This window comes from Larimichthys crocea, chromosome X (genome assembly GCF_000972845.2).
Source record: "Larimichthys crocea isolate SSNF chromosome X, L_crocea_2.0, whole genome shotgun sequence".
NCBI classification, from domain to species: Eukaryota; Metazoa; Chordata; class Actinopteri; family Sciaenidae; genus Larimichthys; species Larimichthys crocea.
Window position 1 is genome coordinate 5,370,677 of NC_040020.1, and position 22,399 is coordinate 5,393,075.

At 42.4% G+C, this 22,399-nt stretch overlaps 1 protein-coding gene across 4 annotated transcripts in view; it reads left to right on the forward strand.

Annotated features, from left to right (window-relative positions):
* Positions 1 to 652: 652 nt before the first annotated feature.
* The window catches only part of mmaa (metabolism of cobalamin associated A), a 32,715-nt gene continuing 10,968 nt past the window's right edge, over positions 653 to 22,399 (forward strand). The window contains exons 1-7 of one of the 4 annotated variants that reach the window (XM_027283769.1): positions 653 to 725; positions 1,845 to 2,229; positions 2,947 to 3,069; positions 3,299 to 3,469; positions 4,099 to 4,184; positions 5,259 to 5,408; positions 8,490 to 9,606. In XM_027283769.1, coding sequence (XP_027139570.1) covers positions 1,845 to 2,229; positions 2,947 to 3,069; positions 3,299 to 3,469; positions 4,099 to 4,184; positions 5,259 to 5,408; positions 8,490 to 8,774 — 1,200 coding nt within the window. In that variant the 5' untranslated portion in view covers positions 653 to 725 and the 3' untranslated portion in view covers positions 8,775 to 9,606. Of the gene's footprint in view, positions 726 to 1,844; positions 2,230 to 2,946; positions 3,070 to 3,298; positions 3,470 to 4,098; positions 4,185 to 5,258; positions 5,409 to 8,489; positions 9,607 to 11,221; positions 11,324 to 22,399 lie in introns of those variants that run through there. The other 3 variants (XM_027283770.1, XM_027283768.1, XM_027283771.1) reach the window with 3 other exon arrangements.

Sequence of the window (22,399 nt, forward strand, 5' to 3'; positions counted from 1 at the left end):
TCAGGAGGTCATGTTGGGGGTGTGAGCTACCGTCCATAATGCTGAGAAGTTTATGGAGCATCCCTCCCTTTAAAACCAGCACAGAGCCAACCTTTTTAATCAGTTTGTTCAGCTTTTTTTTATTACTGCCACTGGCTCTGATGCTGCTGCCTCAACAGCTGGCTGCAAAGAAGATTGCACTTGCAACCTCAGCAACATCCTGCTGCACACAGGACCTCAGCTTTCTCAATAAGTAGAGTCTGCTCTGCCCCTTCCTGCCAAGAGAGAAATTGTGCAACGTACTCTGCAGCATTCCCTTTTTTAATTAAAGAGAGGTGCGTGGTTATAAATAAAGAATACACAGACTGTAATACAATCTGGGAGACACGACATATTGCTACATGTTGTAAACTTTGATTATTTTTAGGAAGCTTCAGGAGGGGCGTGTGAAAGTTAACATCTGCTGCCACCTGCTGGCTAAAGTTGGCTAATGCATCATTAATTTCTAAAACGTTTATTTATTTATTTATTTTTATTGATAAATACTTTAAAATACATTTTGTATATAGTGTTATTTCTAGACTTTAAATATATTTCTAAATATATATTTATTTTATTTATATTTATGTTACGGGGCTGCGGGAAGGGGGCGTACGTCGTACGTCACCGGAAACAGGAATACTATGAATGAACTACTGTAACTGCTAACAGGTGACATCGTAACACCTCCATGCAGCCGGTACGAGGTCAGCGTTAAACTCATTTTAACATTTTAAAACTTCACTGACTGTTTGTATGAAGTGTTTTGTTCGACGACTGTAGCTGTTAACAGTCACAGGATGCGTTGACGTTGCGTTGTCGTAACGTTAGCTTAACGTTCGAAGGAGAACAACCGTTAAAAACAGGCCAACGGTTCTTTAACGGTTCTTTAACGGTTCTTTTAAAAATGTGTTTACACAGACGAGGTAGTTAACGTGTTAACGATGTAACAGGCGGTAATGAGTTTAAAAATCAGCCCTGACTAGTAAGAGGAAGGTAGTATCTAATGTATACAAACATTTACAAACACATTTCTCTGGAAATTCTTTAGATATAAAGGGAAAAGTAGGAACTGCAAATGAATGTTGTTGTTATTGAGGTGGTGTGTGAACAGGGTCATAAAATCACTCATAGCCCAGTGTGGAAAGAATTTAATTGGAAATTAAAACAGAGATACTTCAATACACCTTTCATGTACTTCAAAATATGACAAAAATAATACCAGTTCATGCTGGAGGAAATGTAAACAGACCGGGGACCACGCACACTCACATCTTCTGGGATTGCTCGAGCAGAAATTTAAAGCATTCTGAAAATTAAATCACCGCTGAATCCATTAGATTATATACTGGGTTTGACTCCAGGGGAGGATATAGGGAAGAGGAAAGCCCAACTATTACAGATTCTCCTACTGATAACCCTGTGTTACCTCCCACCCTTCAACAATGGCGAGAGAAACTGTTTTTGGTTTTGTTGGGCCCCTGTCATTTCACACTTTGGATGGTCAGACAGATAAAATAATAACGGCTGGTTGTAAGAGGCTTTTTCTATATTGTGTTTTTTTGTTGCTTTGTGGAGGTCTCCTGTGGAGGGTATTTTCTCCCCCTGTTTCTAGTATTAGTTTGGTGGGATGTCCATTTGTGTAGTCTATCTTGATTTGTATGTTTGCTGACACACTAATTGTTCCTTGGTTGCTGTGTTTTGTTTTGCTTTTAGTGCATTGTTTTGTGTTTTTTTTATATGCATAATTTCAAATAAAAGAATGTTCAAAAAAATAATAAAATCACCCCTGACTTGTTGTTTTTCGTCCTGTTTCCTCCTCCTAGATGCCACACATTTACCATAAAATGCGACGGTTGAGCTTCTCCCTCCTTCCCCAGAGAACATGCCACCTTCACCAAGGGATCTTCACCCGTTACCACCAGAGCACCATCATCCCGGGTCGCAGCTCCTGCCAGCAAAGGAGGGTCGTGAGCACAGCCCACATACAGCACATACAGGACCTGAGTGGTCCCGAGCAGAGACTGTTAAATAAACTGTACGAAGGGCTGATCGGAGGTCAGCGGGCTTCTCTGGCCGAGTCCATCACTTTGGTGGAGACCCAGCATCCGAGGAAAAAAGAGCTGGCCCAGGTGCTGCTGCAGAGGGTGCTGGCCTACAGGAAGGAGCAGGAGAGCCGTAATGGAGGGAAGCCGGTGGCCTTCAGAGTAGGTGTGTAGGTCTGGTTATTTTCCTTGTAAAGGTAGACTTTGCCTGCAGGTGCCCTGCAAGTACAGTAAACACACATTATACACAGCTCAATGTTCGCAGTGTGTCCGTTAGTTTGTGGTTATTTCATTGAACACAGCTTCATTTAGGAATGTGCATCTCTGAGCACGATATAAGAGAAACGTTTTGACCTCTACAGGAGAGTGACACATTAAATAGGATTGAGAAGTGGTTCTTCAACACAGAAACAACGGAGTCCTCCTAAAAATGTAACGGTACTACAGGTTTGTTGTATGCCATAAATTCAGTTATTTCAGATTTCTCTCCAAACTGACCTGAAATCCAAAAGTGAATAAATTTTTAACTGCTGTGTTTTATATAAAATGTGCACAGGCAACACATTTTTAAACTTAGTGATTAGATATTCCAGACTGAAATGCACCGTGGCTGCTGACTTCTTCCTCCCCTATAACTTCTCTATGTACGCAGGCTTGTATTTTTGACTTTTAATCAAGGATTACATTTTTCCATCTGATGCTGTCGTTGTCATTGTCTTTGTCCATGTAGAAAATTGCAGTGAGAACTGTGAACCACACATGAATTTCTCTCTACACCGTAATCAGTAACAGAGATTTTAAAAAGAGAGTTACTTTTTAAACCTGTAGGGTTGAGCTTTATTCTGCGTGTCTTGTATTTACATTTGCTTTGTCGATCTCTCAGGTCTGTCAGGTCCTCCAGGAGCAGGGAAGTCATCCTTCATCGAGGTGGTGGGGAAGATGTTGACAGCACGTGGACATAAAGTTTCAGTGCTGGCTGTTGACCCGTCCTCCTGCACTACAGGAGGTAACACGTGATACACACATCATCATCCTCCTCTGATATAATGATGAGTTGTTACTGGGATTTATGTGGGAGCTTGTAATGTGTTGTGTAAAGATGTTTTTTCATGTTCAGTGGTGACAATGTTTGTTTTGATGTATTCTTATTTTACAACTATGATGTCTGTAGAATTAACAGCAGCACTAATGTTGTTAGCTTCAAGTTAAAAACAGACTTGTGTCTCTTGTTGCAGGGTCTCTGTTGGGCGATAAGACTCGTATGACCGAACTCTCCAGGGACATGAATGCTTTTATCAGACCATCTCCTGCCTCGGGAACACTTGGTGGAGTCACCAGAACAACTAATGAGGCCGTTGTTCTTTGTGAGGGTGCGGGATATGACATTGTCCTCGTAGAGACAGTAGGTAAGACAGTGATTTCACTTCAGTTACCGTATATTAATATTTTTGTTCATATAAGGCGGATTTCTTTGAGGTTGTAATCTTGGTTTCACCATGTTAGCTTATTTTCTCTGTTGTAATATACACAATGCGCCATTCTCGGGGATACAATGGTACATTTCCTTGATTTTTATCAAGGAAAGGCGGCATGTATTAATACAAAATGTTACCATACCATTGATACCATTAACTCCTGCCAAATTAAATACAGTATAAAATTAGCAAAATTGTGTTTTTAAGTCAAGAAGCATCTTGACTTAAGAGTAACAATCTGTTCATCAAACTTTTCTTTGCATCTCAGAGGCTAGAATATATTCAGTGTGATGAATCTGAAATTTGTGGAGGCTCATGATTATTCAGAAGAACTTCTCATCAAGTCCTGACCAAGACCATTTACGATGAATTACTTTTTTTTTTCCTGCTTTTAGTACGTGATACAACCAAAAATCTGAACTTGCAAACTGCAGGATCCAGCTGTCGAACTGATGGCTCTTTATTGCAGATGTAGTTTTAGATTTAGGATTCTCTTTTACGTTTCTCTGCTTCGTCTGTGTCTTATTTTGTCACTGTCACTGTTGTCTTTTTGTTCTCAGGTGTGGGACAGTCAGAGTTTGCAGTGGCTGACATGGTTGACATGTTTGTGCTGCTGATTCCACCAGCAGGGGGCGATGAACTTCAGGTCAGTGAAAAACAGCAGCCGCAGTAACAAGTCAAGTCACTGTCAAATGTTGTTTCAACTGTTGGGAACTGAAGGAATGTTAGATAAGATAGTTTCGATAATGTTCATGTCTAATCTGACAGGTTATGTTATAAAGTCGGTTCTGATAGTTGTATTAAAACAACTTGTAAATTCACGGAGCAACCTGGGAACAATACATCATACAAACTTCATAGAATAAACATGTTTTAAAATAAGTGTTTAGCAGAAGTAAAATATATGAGCTAATCCACATTTTGAGTGACTGTCCTGTATAAATATGTTTACATATTTAAATTACTAAGAAGAAACTGACTTCAACATTTTATGAAGATACGTATGTCAATTATATGTGAATCTATTAATTGGCCAAATGAATGACTGAATTAGTAGAACTCATTAGGATTATTATGGGGATTATTGTAGGACATTAGCAGCTCAAGCATTTGTTTTAATTATTGTAATTATGTCTCAAATTAAATACATCACCACAGAAATATGAACATTAATCAAGCAATCACATAGACAGTAAACGTACAGCATGTTATTCAGATAAGTCCAATATTCCCAACAGCTTAACTTGAGCTAACACTATATGACATAAAGGTATTCACCTGCATTGATATAAAACACATTATATGACTAAATCAGATCAAAATGACATCTTAAATAGATAAAACCCAAACAACACTTGACAGCTACTCCAGCCTTGAGTCCCCAGCTGGATTCAAAGACCTGAAGTGAAACTCTACTTCAAAAGGTGAAAGGCACTCTTTTTTTTTATAGTAACTGTCACAAATAAGCTTGACTGCTTTCCATGTTTTGCATCAGTCAGCTGACATCAGAAAGAACGCGACAATATCAGATGAACAACAACAACAAAAAAAACTAAACTGGCAGCCAACTGCAGCTTCATCCATCCATCACTCTGTACCCAGATCCCTCTGCAGATTAGGTGTCTAGACATCAGATTTGTTTACAGTGTTTTTGAGAAGTTAATTACCCCCTCCCGCCTCCACCCTCCACCCACCATGTAATGCCAAAATGTCTTTCCAGGGTATCAAGAGGGGCATCATTGAGAGGGCCGACTTGGTGGTTGTGACGAAGTCGGACGGAGACCTGGTGGTGCCAGCCAGGAGGATCCAGACTGAATACACCAGCGCACTCAAGCTGCTCAGGAGACAGTCCAAGTCCTGGAACCCCAAGGTTTGTGTATGTGTATGATGTATCTGCGTGTGTGTGTGTGTAGGCAGTGTAGTGATGGAGTGAGCCAGCAACATGATTTGGCATTTCAAAAATTAAAAAAAAGGATAACTGACAAGTGTTCAACATTTGACCTACTGGGCAGCCACAGCAGAAGTAACACTGCTCTGTGGACCCAACAAGCCATCACACTGAGAGGTCAGCTGACCCAGGAGGAGGGGGGGCGATGACGACGATGATGATGATGATGATGATGATAATGATGATGATGCTGCTGGTGATGATGTCATAGCGTCATGCTTTCAGTAATGCTGCAGTGTTTTACTCCTCCCCGCATGTCCCAGCTCACCCGCTTGCATTCCTGGCCTTGTCCCTTTGTTTTCCCAACCCAATGCAGCATCTGCCCACTGGGCAAGCTGCCAGGAAACACCCCCACATCCCATGCACCCCGCCCCCCCAGACCCGCACTCCCTGCTCCTGCTGCTCTGAATACTCAGCTGCTGTGTCATGCATTTCGCTGATTAGAAGCCTGCACACTCAACATAAAAGCTTGATAGGCTGCTCTTCATAGTCTCCTCTCTGTGTATATCTTCATCCTGTGCTTGGCCTACAGTATCATAATCTATGATTTAGTCTTTCACTGTCTCTCGTCTTCATTGGTCTACCGCACTCAGCATGAAAACATAAAACATCAATGACTTAAGTACTTTGTTTCCTTCTCAGTTGTTATTGAGACATGTTGATGCACTACTCTTACTTAGAATTAAGCTTGCTGAAACAATTATTTTCTAATTTTTTAATTTTTTTCTATAAAATGTCAGAAAATTGTAAAATAAATAAAATTTCCAAGAGCCCAGGTTGGCATCTTTAAGTGCCTTGTTGTCTGATCAGCAGTCCTAAATTCAAATATCATTCAGTTGACAATGATGGTTAATAGGGCTGCAATTATTCCAATTCTGGCAATTAATCTCTAGATTAATTGCTCTAGATTAATTAATCTCTAGATGAATTGCTTGTGTAAAACGTCCGAAACGTCGATTTATTAATTATCAGAATAGTCAGCAATTCATTTTTGGTCAGTTAACTAATATCAGAATAGTCAGCAATTCATTTTTGGTCAGTTAACTAATAGTTTCATCTCGTAACGAACCGAAAGTGTCAGTTGCTAACAACCCTTTTAATGTGTTAAAGGGGAAATAGTATATAACACAGTGAATACAGCTTAACCTGTGAAAACAGTTAAATATCTTCTGTGACAATGGAGGAACTTGGTCTGAGAAAATTACTCAAGTAAAATATCATTTATTCGTACTTCGTTCTTTTTTGTCTTTTTTTGTCTTATATTTATTCAAATCACCTTTGATTTGTTTTATCTTTTGTCTTTTTTTATATAGCTGTGAAGTACTTTCTAACCCTGTTTTTTTAAACGTTCAAATAACATTTTTAAGTAAACCACAATGTTACAAAGATGTTTCAAAGGCGTTACAAAATTGTAACTGAGTTAGATTATTAGTTGGAGAAACGTAGAATCTGCTCCTTTTGAAGCTTCATCTGTCTCTTATGAGTCCTTTACTGTTTAAAAAAATGCAATATTGAATTTTTTGAGCATCCCTTTATGTGTTCCGTTCACCTACAGTACACAAAACCCCCATATTTTCCTCACTTAACTCACTAACAGGAGAAAGTAGTGCCTCTGACACTTCACATTGAGGTGTATTACATGTGATTATGATGTAATTAGAGGATTTATAATTGGCTGCTGATCACAGGCCTCCAGTATTTATCAGACTTGTCACATTCAACTTCGCCGATTGCCAGTTGATGTCAAATTATCTCCAAATGATACGTGTAATTTCATTACACTTCAGCAGTCTGGAGGTTGTTGAGTATTTGTGGGGTTTATCTGACATCAACGCTGAGGTCTCCTCTTATCGCTCCTCCTCCAAACTCCCTTTTCTCATTTTATTCACAAGTGTGTAATGAAGTCATAAAAACAGAAGGTTAACTTTTATATGAGCAGTTTAATGGGTCCTAAATGCGTATATAAATAAATGCCCTGACTTTTAAATAACTTAGACGCTGCTTCATGGATCTTAAACGCATGTGTGAATGAACAGCCTGACTTTTTTTCGTGTTTGTAAATTTCGTAAGTTTCTATCACTTCTGTGTCTGCTTTCAATTTGAACGTTACCCTGAATTTCATCATGTGCTCTTGAATCTGTAGCAAGCTCTGACACGAGACGCGCAGTCACTCGTACTAAACACATAAGTGACATCTATCCCCAAGTTGCTTGTGTGAACAAGGTGTTACGGGGAGAGGAATACTCACACTGTTGGTGAAGCGACATGACAGCTTCTGACAGGATGGAAATGCATCGCAAAAAACCTCTTAAACCTAAAAAAGAAGCTCCTCGCACTCACCTGCAACTCACAATATGCAATGTGCTCGAATGTTTGACTATTAAAAATGTCTTTGTCAGAATAAACCCACACTGTTTGGTTTTGCAGTGTTTAAAAATGAAGACAATCAAAACTGATATTTTAAAAGTCAATGTAAATATGTGAGGATTAGTTTAAGAGCTCATATGTATCCGTAGGCCCAACGCAAGTAACACAAAAAAGTCACATTAAATATAAGAGGAAAGAAATGAAGGAAATTTACACTTTGTCCTGAAAATCTGAAACTATACCATCAAACAAGAATGGAAACACATGCTTTCATAAGTGGAGTATTCCAGATGTTCACTGCACTCGCAGAATAAGCTGATTGTCCAATTTTGCTGCATCTAAGTGGGACAAGACAATCGCCTCTGTTCCCCTGGAGGAACTGTCCATGAGTTTGACAAAGTGGCTTAAAGGAGGATGTGCTATTCCATACGTAATCTTAAATATGAGAGGCATGTTCATATTTTTCATTTAAAACCTTCCATATTAAACTAAGGCAGCTGTGCCTTTGGTGACGTCCTCAGGCTGAACAGTTTGAATGATCCAGACTACCACCTGCTTGTTCAAAAAAAAAGAGAGAGATGTTAAATTCACACTTGCATCCTTGCACCCCTCCCCCAACCCTAACTCCCTCCTCAGGTAGTGCGCGCCTCCTCATATACCAGTGAGGGCATCCCAGAGGTCTGGGCCAAGATGGAGTCGTACCGGGACACCATGTTAGCCAGTGGTGAATTGCAGGGCCGGCGGAGGGCCCAGCAGAAGGTTTGGATGTGGAGTTTGATCCAGGAGAACGTCCTCCAACATTTCCAGAATCACCCCAGTGTCAGAGACTCTCTACCCCACCTTGAGGAGAGGGTCACCAAAGGAGCCATCTCCCCAGGTCTGGCTGCCGACCTGCTTCTCAAAGCCTTCTCGTCATCATAGTAATCAGTCGGACTGCATTTTGGAGAACGATAGACGGCTCATGGCTGATCAGGGCCACTCAAAGCCAACAAAAATCAGGACAGAGTGAGAATATGTGACCTTGACTCTGTGGTATGCACTAAAAGAAGCAGTCTTGCTCTTTTTTACACTTGATTTGAAATTTAAAACACCTAAGATAGAAGTCACCCCTCCACAGAAACTTCAGTTTCTGCATGCATTAATCCAAATCAGGAGAGAGCTGAGAGTGCTGATGGTTGTCACTTCTCGCCCACAGCTTCAAGTCACATCCGTATTTGGGACAGTGGATGGCAAAATGAAACATTTCAGTTTAACAGTGTTGTGAGGAATGAAATGTTACGGTGCCAATGTTTTTTTAAAGCAGATCGTGGGATTGTCTTCTTGAACAGGAACACTACAGACCTCCATGAAGTGTTTTAGGGTTGTAAAGGACATGAAGAGTGGTTTGCACAATACATTTTACAAGCAAATGCAATTAAAATATTGACATAAATACTGACATGACAAATACTGTATTGGAAGTAGACTCCCTTGCCCACCCTCCTCAAACAGTGATCAATAATACACATTATTTATAACCCAAAAAGAGTTGCATTAATAAAAGGATCAGATTTAGAGAAATGGATTTCTCTCGTTGAACTGGACATTGTTCTAATAACAAACACAAACTTCCTTGGAAAAGCAACTGGACTTTCAAAATGTGTTTTATTCACTGCTGTTGTTTCTGAGTTGAATATTATATTAAAAGAATGATGTGAATCTTAACTGGATAAGTGAATAACATTAAATCTGTCAGTACAGCTGGCCAAGCTTTTCTCTCGCTCTGCTTGTGTTTGCTCATGATATGAAAAAGGGGAGAGTGATTAATGTTACCTCTACGAATATTAGTCCTGAGATTTGTCAAAGATGTAATGAAATTTTTTTTTTCTGCACTCTGGAGCCAGAAATGTCAGCGCGAGGTATCCCCTGAATGAGTCAGCTACACTGTTGGCTTCTAATTCAGGCAAAACACACTTTAATATTTTCAGAATTACCTTCATAATGCACTGCACTCCTGGACACCACCGGAGAACTAAAGACAAAGAGAAGTCACACGCTCATAATGCTGCTGCTACTTTATTACTTTATTAATTTAAACAGACACGCTGCTTTATTCAGGGTGAAGCAGCAGACTTCACTGTCAGTGACACATGCCTGTATGATCTATACAAAGTGTATTTCCCACACTGTATATCCCAATGCTGTGCTTAAAATATCATCACAAACTACAGCTGCAATTAACTGTTATTTCTACTATTTATTGTCTAGTATATATACTTCTCACAATTTCCAACTTGACATCTGAAAATGAACATTTAGTCATTTAGTCACTTTTATGCAAAGCAACTTATAAAAAAGGGAAACAATCAAGCTAAAGTGTGACAAGCACATGTTAGTGCAGCAGTAAGTACTACTCGCATAGGAATAGAAAAACCAAATGCAAATGTAGGAGGAAAAGACTGAATGATGGTTCACGTGATGGAGTTGAAGAAGGGCAGAGCTTTTTCTATTGCCCTAGTCCTGCACTCTTGTACATATGGGCTCAATATGTCAGAAATATAAACTTACTGTTGCATCAATCATACAAAATGTTCTTCATCCAACAAATGAAGAGCTCAATACTTGGAAAATGTGACATTTTAGGGCTGAGTAAGGTATATTTCTCCTCGCAGTCAGGTTGCCACCCTGAACCTTTTTGTACTTTCAATACAATCGAGTAAATAAAACATGGAGCCATTTATTGTGTCAACATTTATTCTAAAAGTTGATGCATAATAAAAATTGGTGCAATTAGTTCCAGTTAAAGGCCTACCAGCTGTATTGTCACTTCTTAAATGAAATGCAGATGTTGGGATGAAATATGAAGGTATGAATAACTTTCTCTAGATCCACGACATTGATCCACGATACTGTACATCAATCCCCCTCCGTGGGGTGAGTTTCTACTTTCTTCAGCCACTAGAGGTCTCCCAAATTCCACTCAGCTCTGGATTCATTATCCTAATGACTGGGCCCTCAGTGCCAACCACCCTCCCCTTCATAACGCCCCCGCCTCCTGCCCTCCATCCATTCTTCATTGAGGTTGCCTAGGGTGCCAGGTCACTCAGAGGTGAGGACATCAGCAGCTGCCACTCTCCTGGAGCACAGGCTGTACTGTAGTCCTCGCCCTCGGTGCCAAACCCTTCTCGGCTATTCTCAATCCTTGCTGAAAAAGAGAAAGTAGCAATGCTAAGTACAGAACAGAGCACAGAAGGGTTGAGCGTGTGACTATATGACTTTCAACCTCAACCCTCTCTTTGAAAATAGCCTATATTTCAAGGAGAGAAAAAAATGAGGTGAATTCAATACTAATCCAAGCTTGTCCTTGCTGGTCTGCTTTGGAAATACAGAGCCTAGAGCCCCCCAACCGCTGGACGAGCTCCCAGGTCGCTGCTCGTTTGCTCCCGCCTGCATACACGAGGAAGAATGCCCCTTGAATGCAGATGGATTCATTAGGTCTGAGTAACACCCTTCTCCTCCATCATGCTGACACAAACACATACACACTGTAACTGCTCTGGCTTTGCAAAAGGGAACAGTGAGTTCTGCAGCTCTGGACACAGTCCACACACACACATGCATATATGTACACACACAGTTGTCTCCAGTGTAAACAACACCATGCGGTTTCACTAAGGAAGATTAACTCAAATGCTGCCGGATCGTGTTCGGCCATTTTAGCCTAAACACAGGGAACCATCCACATGTGTTTAGCATTTCGCTGGATCTCTTGAATGTAAGCAGAGGACAGAGACTGGCTCTTTGATGAGGTTTTTTCATGTTTAATGGAGGGGCTTACATTGACAGCCTTTTCTTTGTGTCAGCAGTCTGAAGTCAGAACGCTTTCCTGGCTCAGGACAAAACAAAAACGGTGCCCTCATACCGTTGTAATTGCTGTCCAAGAACTCAGCTTTTCCCCCCTTTTTTTTTCGAAACCTCAAAGTCTGAAATGAGAGCCGAACAATGGTGCTGCTCCATATGTCAGTAAACAAAGCGAGCATATCACTGACGGACATCTATGTTTTCCATCTTGTTGGCCGTGTCATCGTCATAGTTGGGTTGTTTTCTGGTCAGATCAGAGCATGAGGGAAGTCTGACACTGAGGGAAATGTCAGACTGACCCTCCTACCAGGCTGATTTGGGAGATGTGTGTGTGTGTGTGTGTGTGTGTGTTTAGTGTGACAACCGGTCATGGGCTGCTGATCCACAAAGCCTCACTCCATCCCTGCTACGTTTGCTCTGCTCTCTCACACACAAACACATACCACCACAGTCGCCCCCACCCCTCCCCTCTTTTTACACACACATGAACAGCCATCCTGCTCACCTCCTACACGTCTTGTACATACATACAAGCCATCCATCCCCTGTCACATGCACACACACACATACACACACACACGTACCCACACAAGGCAGCCTGCCTTGTTGCCCGCTCCGACTCGGCTGGCTGCACTGCTGTCTCCCTGTAGTGACAGATGAGTGTGTGAGAAGCATTTCCTCCAGGCTCGGGGCTCACTTTCAAGACGGCTGCAAAACGATACAAGAAGCCACACGCTAATGGGGTTGGAGAGCTGCAGCAAAGCCCTGAGTGTATATATGTGTGTGTGTGTGTGTGTGTATGCACGCTTGTAGATGTAACACCCCACTCATTATGCTGCACTGATGGGTCACTGTGCAGCCCCTTTATGAGAAGACCCTTATGGCGACATGTCTTATTATATCAACTGCTGAGATGGATGTTAATACCAGGCTGTGCCGTGCATGCTGCGTGCTCTCTAGCCTGTAGAGTGATGAGACACGGTTGGTATTCGAAGTGCGTCTCATTGCATGGGCTAATTCTATTTAACCTGGAGAAGTCTGCTAGAAGGTACGGTCAGAATGCCCCAGGGAGACCAGTATGTACCTCTGCTTTATTACCCACCTGAGGAGGCTCGCTCTCCCACACATGCACACTCCACTGTTTGCTATGTGTAATTTACTGGGCAGCCTGTGGGCCAGGCCTTCATCTGCAGGAAGGCGCGAATAGAGCCTTGGCGCCAGTAATTGGACTTTAGAACTGATTGGGGAACTTGATTGACCCCCGGTAATGGATTTGAGTGAATAATTATTTGTAGTTATGGTTGGAAGATGATATCAGGGAGAGAGAGACCAATCCCACCAGTGTGACTCACCCCTGCCGCCAGAGCAGAATGCTGCCAGCACTCAATTAATGAAATCCAGCTGCTCAGACTCCCCACGTGTAGTGGCTGATCAAAAAAACACACAGGGGTCTGGTCAGAAAAAGGGTTATCTTCATCCAACCTTTCCCTTTCGCACAACCGGCAGCCTGTGGCCCATCACAATAGTGATTATAAAATCTTCTCCACTCCAGGTACAAGACATTAAGGCTGATAATGTCTCCATTATTTTTTAACTGCCTGTGGCACTGCTCAGCACAGCCCACGGCAGCCATGTTAATGAGACCTCTCAAGATGGCAGGCAGCGCCTCCTCAGGACACAAAATGCAATCACTCTTAATCCAGCACTTTAATTGCTGGCCAAGCCTGCCTAAGTGAATTCAGCTGTTCCATCTCTGCAGGCGAGTGGCTGCACCTCGAGAACGCTCCAGCATTGTGCTCTCAAAGATAAACTGGGCTTCAAAACAAATGGGAAGTGATGCGAGGTTGTCTGTCTTGTTAAACCGAGGCTTATTTTTCTGGTTTGAGGGTGTCACACAGAGATTGAGTGCTCAGAAAAGCTCCTGTCTCCTCTCTTCTCCCACTGTCTTCACGCATATTTTACCACTCATCAGATGCTCGTGGAGGTAATATGCAGGGAGAACAGCAGCCCACCTTCCTTACCTACCCTCTCTTTTATCTTCCTTTCTTTGCACCTCGATTGACCCACTTGCTCCCGCCTCATTATCCTCAACGCTCTCCTCACTACAGTAAATTTCTCTTTGCTCTCTTCCTCCCCCTCTCACTCTCCTGCCTTCATCCTTCCAACAGTCCTCTTGTCATATGTCCCTGTTCCCCTCCTCCCCTCTCACTGTGTGACCCCTCATTGCCCTCTTGCCAGTCTCTATTATTTCTGGCTGCCCAGTGGCCTGGTCAGGCTGGTGCTCCCGGGCTCCAGGCAGCCCGTGTTATGACAGCTAACACTGGGCCGCACACTCTCTCTGGTAACATGTGGAGGTCAGCCTGTCATACCTGTCCACAGCTCCACTGTGCACACACACACGCACATGTGCGCACACACACACAAATGTCATGATTCACTGTGTATGGATAACTGCCAGACGGCCCTGGCTGTAACCTTAGATTCAGCAAAAGTGAGCGATGAGGCGCAGTGGAGTAGAAATACACCTTTCCCCATTCGGTTTCTTTGTGCCTGCAAAACAATGTCTTTTTTTTTTCTAAAGGCCTTTACATGATGTGTTGCTTTTACAGCCTTGGCAAGCAGTAGGAATGCTGTAGTTGTTCCTGTTTAGCACAGAGGAGGAGGATTTAACTGGATAGTGGCTGTTAACTACCGCTAGACTCCTCTCTCTCCTGGCATGGCCTGCTCCCCGTGTTAATGACCACTCACAGTTGCTGCCCTGAGGGGGCTGCAGGACAGAGTCAGCCAACATCAGACCCTCACAGCACCTCCAAGACCATCTGCTCAAACAACAGAAAATATGTCCTGGATTTTATTTGTCTTCTGCGTTCCATTGTTTTTGGCTTGTATGAAGAGACAATTTGTTTCATTCATAACAATTTTTAATGGAGTGGGATTGCTTCAGTGGACGGTCCAAACATGTTCTCTGAATATATTTCCTCCTCATGATGTCTCATTTCTGTCCAGCTGCCCTCTATCAAATAGTGAATAGCCAAGTTTTGTAAGGTTCAGGGCCAGTAATGAGAACAGTCATCCTCTACCCGACCGAACAAGCTCTATCCACCCTGGACAAGATGGTAGCGCCCCGGTAGTCGATCAGCGGTTGTTGTTACCGTGGCATGTTCCTGGCTTCCCTTCTGATACAGGGCAGCGCCCCACACTACCAGGCCTGTGAGGGCCAAGGGGCCGGCATGGGTTTGTCACGCCAGGTTGACATTTCAGGGAGCTTTGCCAGGACACCACAGCACATTTCGTCCTCCTGGACAAGTGGTGTGGGAGCGAACGTGTCAACTTGGGCAGATGGGCAAGTGTCAGTGCCAACCGCACTGGACCGTACCGGACCGCTGGCCTGGCAACTGTTGGCCAGCCAGCCAGACGTAGAGCTTCCTGGCACAAAGTGGAGGGGCAGGTGTCTCCCTCTAGCAGCGAGCTCTGGGAACATGTGTGTCTGCATACAGTTTATATGTTCAGTGTCTGTCTATGTGAGACAGTGTTAGAATGTTTTCTTATTTGATGTACGACTGTGTTTCGCTGTACCATGTAACCGATGACCTAGGACATATGTATTAATAGTTAGGAGCCTCCATGTCTCGAAGAGTGCAAAGATAGGCGACACCATGTTGACGGGTATTGATGAAGGATGAAGCGAGCCCATAACAGGTGCTTACATCTGATGCAGCATAAATTTCCTATATAAAGAGTCGTAAGAAACATAGTCTTTGTTCATTCTGCAGCATGTGGGAATGAATCCGAGCTCGCTTAAGCACACTTGAACTCCAGATCTTGGCCTCATCGCTTCCTTGAATCTGCAGCTTCAGAGAACCATCATGGCGGTGACAGTTTAAAAAAAAAGGTCGAATCGTATAACTCAATGCAACACAAAATAAATATGTAGAGCTGGATTTAATTGACTCTGATAAAAGTGAAATAATTTAAACGAACGACCTGGGAGCATTCTAAAATCAGACAACTCCACCTTTATTTTCAAGCAATTCTTTGAGTTTGACATTATGAAAGTTCAGGGCTGCCAATACTAAAATGAAATCTGGAAAAAAAAAGAAGCTAAAACCAGATGCCTTTTAATCAACTCTTTAGACTAAAATATATCTTTTCACACCTGAATTGTCACAGGTGAGTTGTAGGGCAGCACAATTCTTGCAATTTCATCGTTCATAAATAAAGCATTGCAACTATATGCATATAACAACTACATACTACATCCCTTCCCCCCCCTGTGTGATAAATTTATTCACAATATTTTGGTCCACATGGCTGTCATCGCTTATATCGACAAGCAACAGTTTCTTACAGTGTATATTCTGGGTAAAGTATCCAACCAAAGGTCCACAAACATTAGTGTGCCATTTTTTAACTCTACTATATTCATTGAATCTTAGAAATTCATCATACATTACAGGAAATAAAGCGCCACAACAAAATCCATACAACCACACCAGACTAAAATAAATATTTCAGCATTAGTGGACTTATTCGTTTTTATTCAAGCAAAAATGTATCCGCACTGGCTTATTCTAGACTCTACAGCAGCAGGTGTCCTTTTGATTGGTGCATTCTGGATAATTCTTTATCACAATCAAGCAAAAATCTGTTCAAGTTGTAAAGTCAGTTTTGTAATTTAATTTTTTTTAGTCTAGTCTGCACATTGTCTGCAGAGTTCCATGTAATTTTATTACACAGAAGTTTGTTAGTGAAGTTTTCATCTTAAAACAACAATTTATTTTGTCATATGCTATGCACACAAATATTGAAATGAAACTTCAACTTACATTAGATTACGACATTTAAATATATATATTTTATATAATTTTTCTTAAGTGTACGACTTATTTTTTGGTGTCTGTCCACTGTAATCATCCTAATGTACAACAGGATGGAATATATCTGTCACTCCAGAGGTAGCACAAAAGAAAACCCCCCCAGTAGGTTAAAGCTTTATGGTCAAAGATGATTTGCGAGTATACGTACATATATGTTTGGATTTGTGCATGCATCTTATGCAATCCCATTATCTGTGTTGCACACACCTACCTGTGCTTCTGTAGGAGTAAGCCTGTGTTCTGCTACACATCTCAGCCAGGCCTGCTTGGAGGGAGGGCCATTAATCTTAGCTAAATCAAATAAATCAAGTGCACTTTAGAAAAGAGCTGTCAGTGTAATTGTTGTGATAGCCATTCCCTGGCTACTCCAGGGGGAGCTCTATTGAAAATTGTGCCAGGGAATGCACACTCGCCACCATCCAAAAAATGCAAGGGCTCTGAGAAAAGATATAGCCGAGGTGGCCCTCTGAATGAATCCGAAGCTACTCTGTAACATGAACGCTGCTAAGAGGGATGAGATTGAAGTTTTTTTAGCCATTATGCTGCTGTAGAATCTATCATAGTCAAATGCTTCGTCAAGGCCGCTGCGGTGTAGCAGGACTGTCTTTGTGTTTGATCATAAACGGGACCAAAACGCCCCCCCCAACGCTCTGCTCTGCTGTCGTTAAACGATTTTGCTCAAGAGAAAGCCACCGCCGTGATAAACCATTAAACCTAATCTTCAGCTCCGTCCCATACGTCTGCGCAGAAAGAGACACAATTTGATATTCACATTCAAAGAATGCTCCACCCTTTCAAGGAAACCATACTGGTGGTTGCGGGGATGCGACAAGGGAGATAAAATGTAGATGGAAAGAACAGCATGTGAAAAGGCTGCCCTGCCCTCGGCTTCCCTCACAACCAATGAGGGTTAAATGACTATCTGGGCACCTTGGCAACCATTTCTGTGCTTGTTCTTCTTCCTCCTCTAATTTGGCTGTGAACTGGCTGAACAGGCTGCATTCATCAGTCCAATATGCCTTTGCTTTTCTGTCAAAAAAAAAAACCCAATCTGCTATTAAGAAGTCTTGAAATATGCCTGTGCATGTTTGATCTCACCAGGACAATTTGCCATTTTTTTGTTTCGGGCTTTAGATTTGATTCTTTTCAACACTGCTTTTATTGTTAAGCTAAACATTTCTTCTACATTTTTCTCAAGGTTCCAGCAGATGGTGCCAAAAAAAGTGTGTGTGTGTGTGTGTGTGTGTGTGTGTTTAGTTTGTGGAGGATATATCATAATCACAGCATTCCTCTGTGCAGATGAAGGGTCAGGGTGGTAGCAGCACTTGTATTCATCCTATTTATAATAAAGTTAAAAATATTTATCAACTTCAGTCGTCTTGAGAGAAAATCGAGGACATTTAACGCAGCACATCGTGACTTCATCTCAAACAAATCCTCGCCACGTGCGAGAAAGTAAAAAAGTAACCGAATATGAAAAGACATGGATGGATGCGATCCTCTGTTAATTTGTTTGACCCACTCTCTTCTCAAATGAGAATGGATGGAGGGATTCCCGATGTCCTGATTAGAAGATGGATGAGTGTGCAGCTATGGCTTTAATTGATTGAAGACAGGAATTCAGTTAGGGATAATTGAATCATGGAAATCATTAAAAGCTCAAGTGCATCAGATAATTAGGAGAGCTAACCAGGTTGTAATCAAGTCTTGGTACAAATCATCTTTAGGATACCGACAAAAAAAGACCTTGTTATCCTGCGAAATTTAAGGTTTCATGACAGCTGGCATAAAAACACGAAACCTTTTTCACGCGAAGGCACATTTGGCTGCTTTGAAGCTGGATTTTTTTTTTTTTTAGGGGGGTGGCTCAGATCATATTTATTAATAAATGCCCGCTCTGTTTTAATATTTCCGTTTACTTTTGGCTAATTGGTCTCCAGGCCAGTCTTCCCTGCTACAGATTCCCAGGGTCAGCCAGAGGTCAGCGTTCTACTTCATTACTCCATCCAGGGAAATGAGGAGCCTGATTAGTTTGGGCTTGACCTTGGACTATTCTGTTAAGCTCTCTCTAACTGAATCTCCTCACTTCAGATCTCAGCAGACTTGAATCACTGAAATCATTGCAGGTGAGAAAAAGAAAAAAAAAAACCCCGAAAACAAGAGCGTGCAGAGATATTTCTAATTTAGCATCTCGTTATGTCTCAGTCAGAGAGGTTTTTACTTGTAAGCTGCGGAGAATCGGTGGGCTTCATGCTTAGTCTTAGTGTCACGGAGATGTTACAGGAGAATGAAGTGCAGCGCCAACTGTTACCCATAGAAACCAAGTAACCTATGGCTGGTGACTGTCATAGAATGCCATGGTAACAGCAGAGCCTAACAACAGGGGAGTTGGCTTGCTTGTGTCCTATCTATTTCAAAGACATGATCATACTTAAGTAGAGCTGCTCTCCCTCTGCCCATTACCATCCTCCTCCTCCTCCTCCCCTTCCTCTCTTCTATAATGTGTTTGTCATCCAGTTGGAGTGGCCAAAGCAGTAGCTTTATATTTGAGGCAGCACCCAGCAGGGGGGTATGATCTACCCCCCCCTGCTGATTCAGGCTGCCCTAAGTTTGGATATGCCAGGCTCAGGGACTTATGGGTAATTCCTCCACCTCCTCTCCCCCCACCCAAACACCCCCTGCAGTGCTTCCTGAATCAGATTGCCGCTGACCCCCGCCGAGTGATGTCTCCCCCAGAGAACGGGGTACGGGCACAGCGGGGAGGTTGGGCAGGCAGTGATGCTATGCCCCCTGGGCTGGGCACCAAACATGCATGTAAATACTCGTCCCACCGTGCGTGTCCAACCCAACGCAGAGAGTCGAGTGAGTGACACACACCACACGAGCATGCAGATAATCTCTCTCTGCTGCTCTCCCAGGTGTACCTCAGGTGTGGATTGGTCTGTTTTTTGTTTTTTTGACTCAGACTTGATCCTGACATCTTTGTTTCTAAGCTGGTGCTTTGCATAAAACTGCATGTGTTTTCCAGCAGCCTGTGCAGACCCGTACGTCTACACACCATTAAGGACTGAATAAACATGGAATTTCATATTCACCAATTCATTTCACTGCCTAATTTCTTTCAAAGATGAATAGATTTATGAATCAACAAGCAGCCTCAGTGGAGCCTTATTCCGCGCAGTTTTAGCCCTGGCTTCAACCCATGCCAAATCGATTCCAGAGGTCATTTTCTTCCTTCATTTTCTCTTTCCCGTGTGCCAGTGGTCCTGCTCTGCAGCCCATACTGAAGGCTGTCTATGGCAGGACTTTGTTTATTTTCTCTGTTGTAGCAAAAAGAAAGAAAAAGAAAAGGAGATCTGTCTCCACTTAGCAAAGCCTCGGCTCCTTCACGGGGTAAAAACCTCGACGGTGGATGAGGGGCATTGAGGAGGGGAGGGGGTAGTCTTGGAAGTATTGATGCTGGGTGAAGCATGCATGGAGTGTACTCTAAAAGGAGGGAAAAGGGCAGAGAAGAATGGGGAGGTAAACAGCGATGGAGGAAAAGCGAGTGTTGAGCAAAGGGGCAAGAGGAGAAGACTTTGGTTGATGTACGGTATACGGAGATATAAAGAGGGGGTATAAAAAAGAGTGCGAGGTAGATGTAGTGAGCAAAATAGAGAGAAAAAGAGAGACAGAGAGAGAGGCCAGGCAGCTGGGAGCTCCCACAGACACGCACTTCTGTCTAAGCAGCTTTCCTCTCAGGGCAGGGTCACGGCGGGTCACGGCGGGATTACACTTTTGGCAAACAAGAGGGAGCTCCTCTCTCACAAAGCCGTGCACGACTCCCCCATGACTCTCAGCAGCTGTAATAAAGCCAAGGCAGCCTGAACCTTCAAACAAAAAGCTAACACGCTATCGATCGACAGCGGCCAACTTTCGCGAGGTGGTGTCGAAAGGTCGACATTGTGCAGACAGCTCGGGCCGGGGTGAAGGGCTATTATTGGGATGAGGGAAAACTCCAACGTTTAGTCTTATCACAGAAATTCCTCACTTAGTTGACAATTTCACCCAACTGTCAAGCACACGGAAATGGAGTTATTGTTATTCGGGCAAATGAAGAAAAACAAGCCCCCGTGTACAGTGCGATATTCCAATCACAAAATCCAAATGAGGTTTTCTATCCTTTCAATCAATAGCCATCCCCTGCAGTGCCTGCATGTCTCTTCACTTCCTAATCAACACTTCCACTCATAGGGAGGTCAGACGAGCAGGCGCACAGTGCCCCGAGCGCTGCTTTGAACTTAATTAAGCAGCTTTAAACACAGCCGAAAAGATTCATTATTACACAGGCAAGATGAGCAGCGAGATGAGAACATGGCCCTTCAACGGAAGAGATTCGGCTTCGGATGGCTGTTGAACCCACATGGGTCGACATAGAGGGCACAGTGATGGGAGGTCCCGCAAGGACTGGCAAATCCTTAAAATTTGATAAAGGTTCCTCTGAACAACTTTTATATAAAACCCTCACTCTGACTTAAATAAACAACATAGAGGAGACAGTGTGCACACAGGGATGTAAACAGTGATGTTATCTGTTAAAGCAATGCAAAATATGCGACGAATGAAAGAGAAAGAGAGGTAAAGATGGAGGTGTTCATGTGCCTGGAAGGCTGCAGTGTGCCACCAGGGTGCTGTGAGGCAGGGCCTGTTAAAGGAGAGCTCCAGACCAAGGTGTTCTATAGCTCGGGGGCTAACGGTGATAAATGAGTCCCTTAATGTCGGCAAACACTTTATCTCTGCTTCATCTGTTTTCATTAGGCAGGGCCAACCTTTGGCTGGGCGAGAACGTGCTGTAACTTTCATTACTACAACACAGAAAGGAGAGGGAGAGAGACCTCCCATCGGTCTAATAAAAACACCAGCTAGACACCATGACAGATCCTATTCCTTATTATTATGATGGCACGCCGCTGTTATAAATTAGAGAATGCTGTGTCCCTCAAAGATGATCAGTGCTTTTCCTTAACTCAATGTCCCCGTCTCCCTGCTGAATATCTGCTCTTTTCTGCCGCTCTTATTGGTCTGAAACATGCTTTTGATCTCTTCACAGTCTTTATTTTTATGTCTTTACATATTTTCTCTGAGAGGAATATTGAATGGGCACCAAGGCTTTTGTTGAATTTGAGTTCATTTCATGTTCGCAGTCTTTGCAAGTCGATTTAAATAAGTGGAACCGAGTTAGCTCAGTATTTTCGTTATTGACCTCCAGTGAAATTATATTGCGCTCCAATTATTTTGCACCAATTTAACTCTTGTCTAAATTAATGTAGAAGATTATATTGAATATATTTAAATATTCTTTATTTATTTTAGTTAAAAGATTTTGTCTGCAGCACTCATAACGCTGCAGTTCATTGCAGCGGATGTCAAGTTTGTAGTTTATTTCTTTTATTTTTATGACTGCGTCATGTTTATTGGACTTTATAGACTTAAACATAGCTTTTCAAATATTCAGCAGAGAATAACTGTTGATGGTAAATGTCAGAAGCTTACTGTATATTTTGAGTTTACAAACTATAACCATCAGGAGCAGTATTATTACTTTTCAACATGCAAATGAACTTTGCATTAGAAATAAACAAAAATAGTTTAATTTGAGCTCTGCCTGTATCATGCACACTGTATTAAATCTGTTATATGAAGCACAAATACTAGAAACTTAAAATCAAACAGTTGCTCTGTGTTTACGCATGAGAGGCAATGAGCGTTTTGGTCACTTAGCTAGGAAATGAAGAAGATCATATCATTATGTCTAGTGCAAGAATGAAACTGCGTTGAGGTGACGGAAAG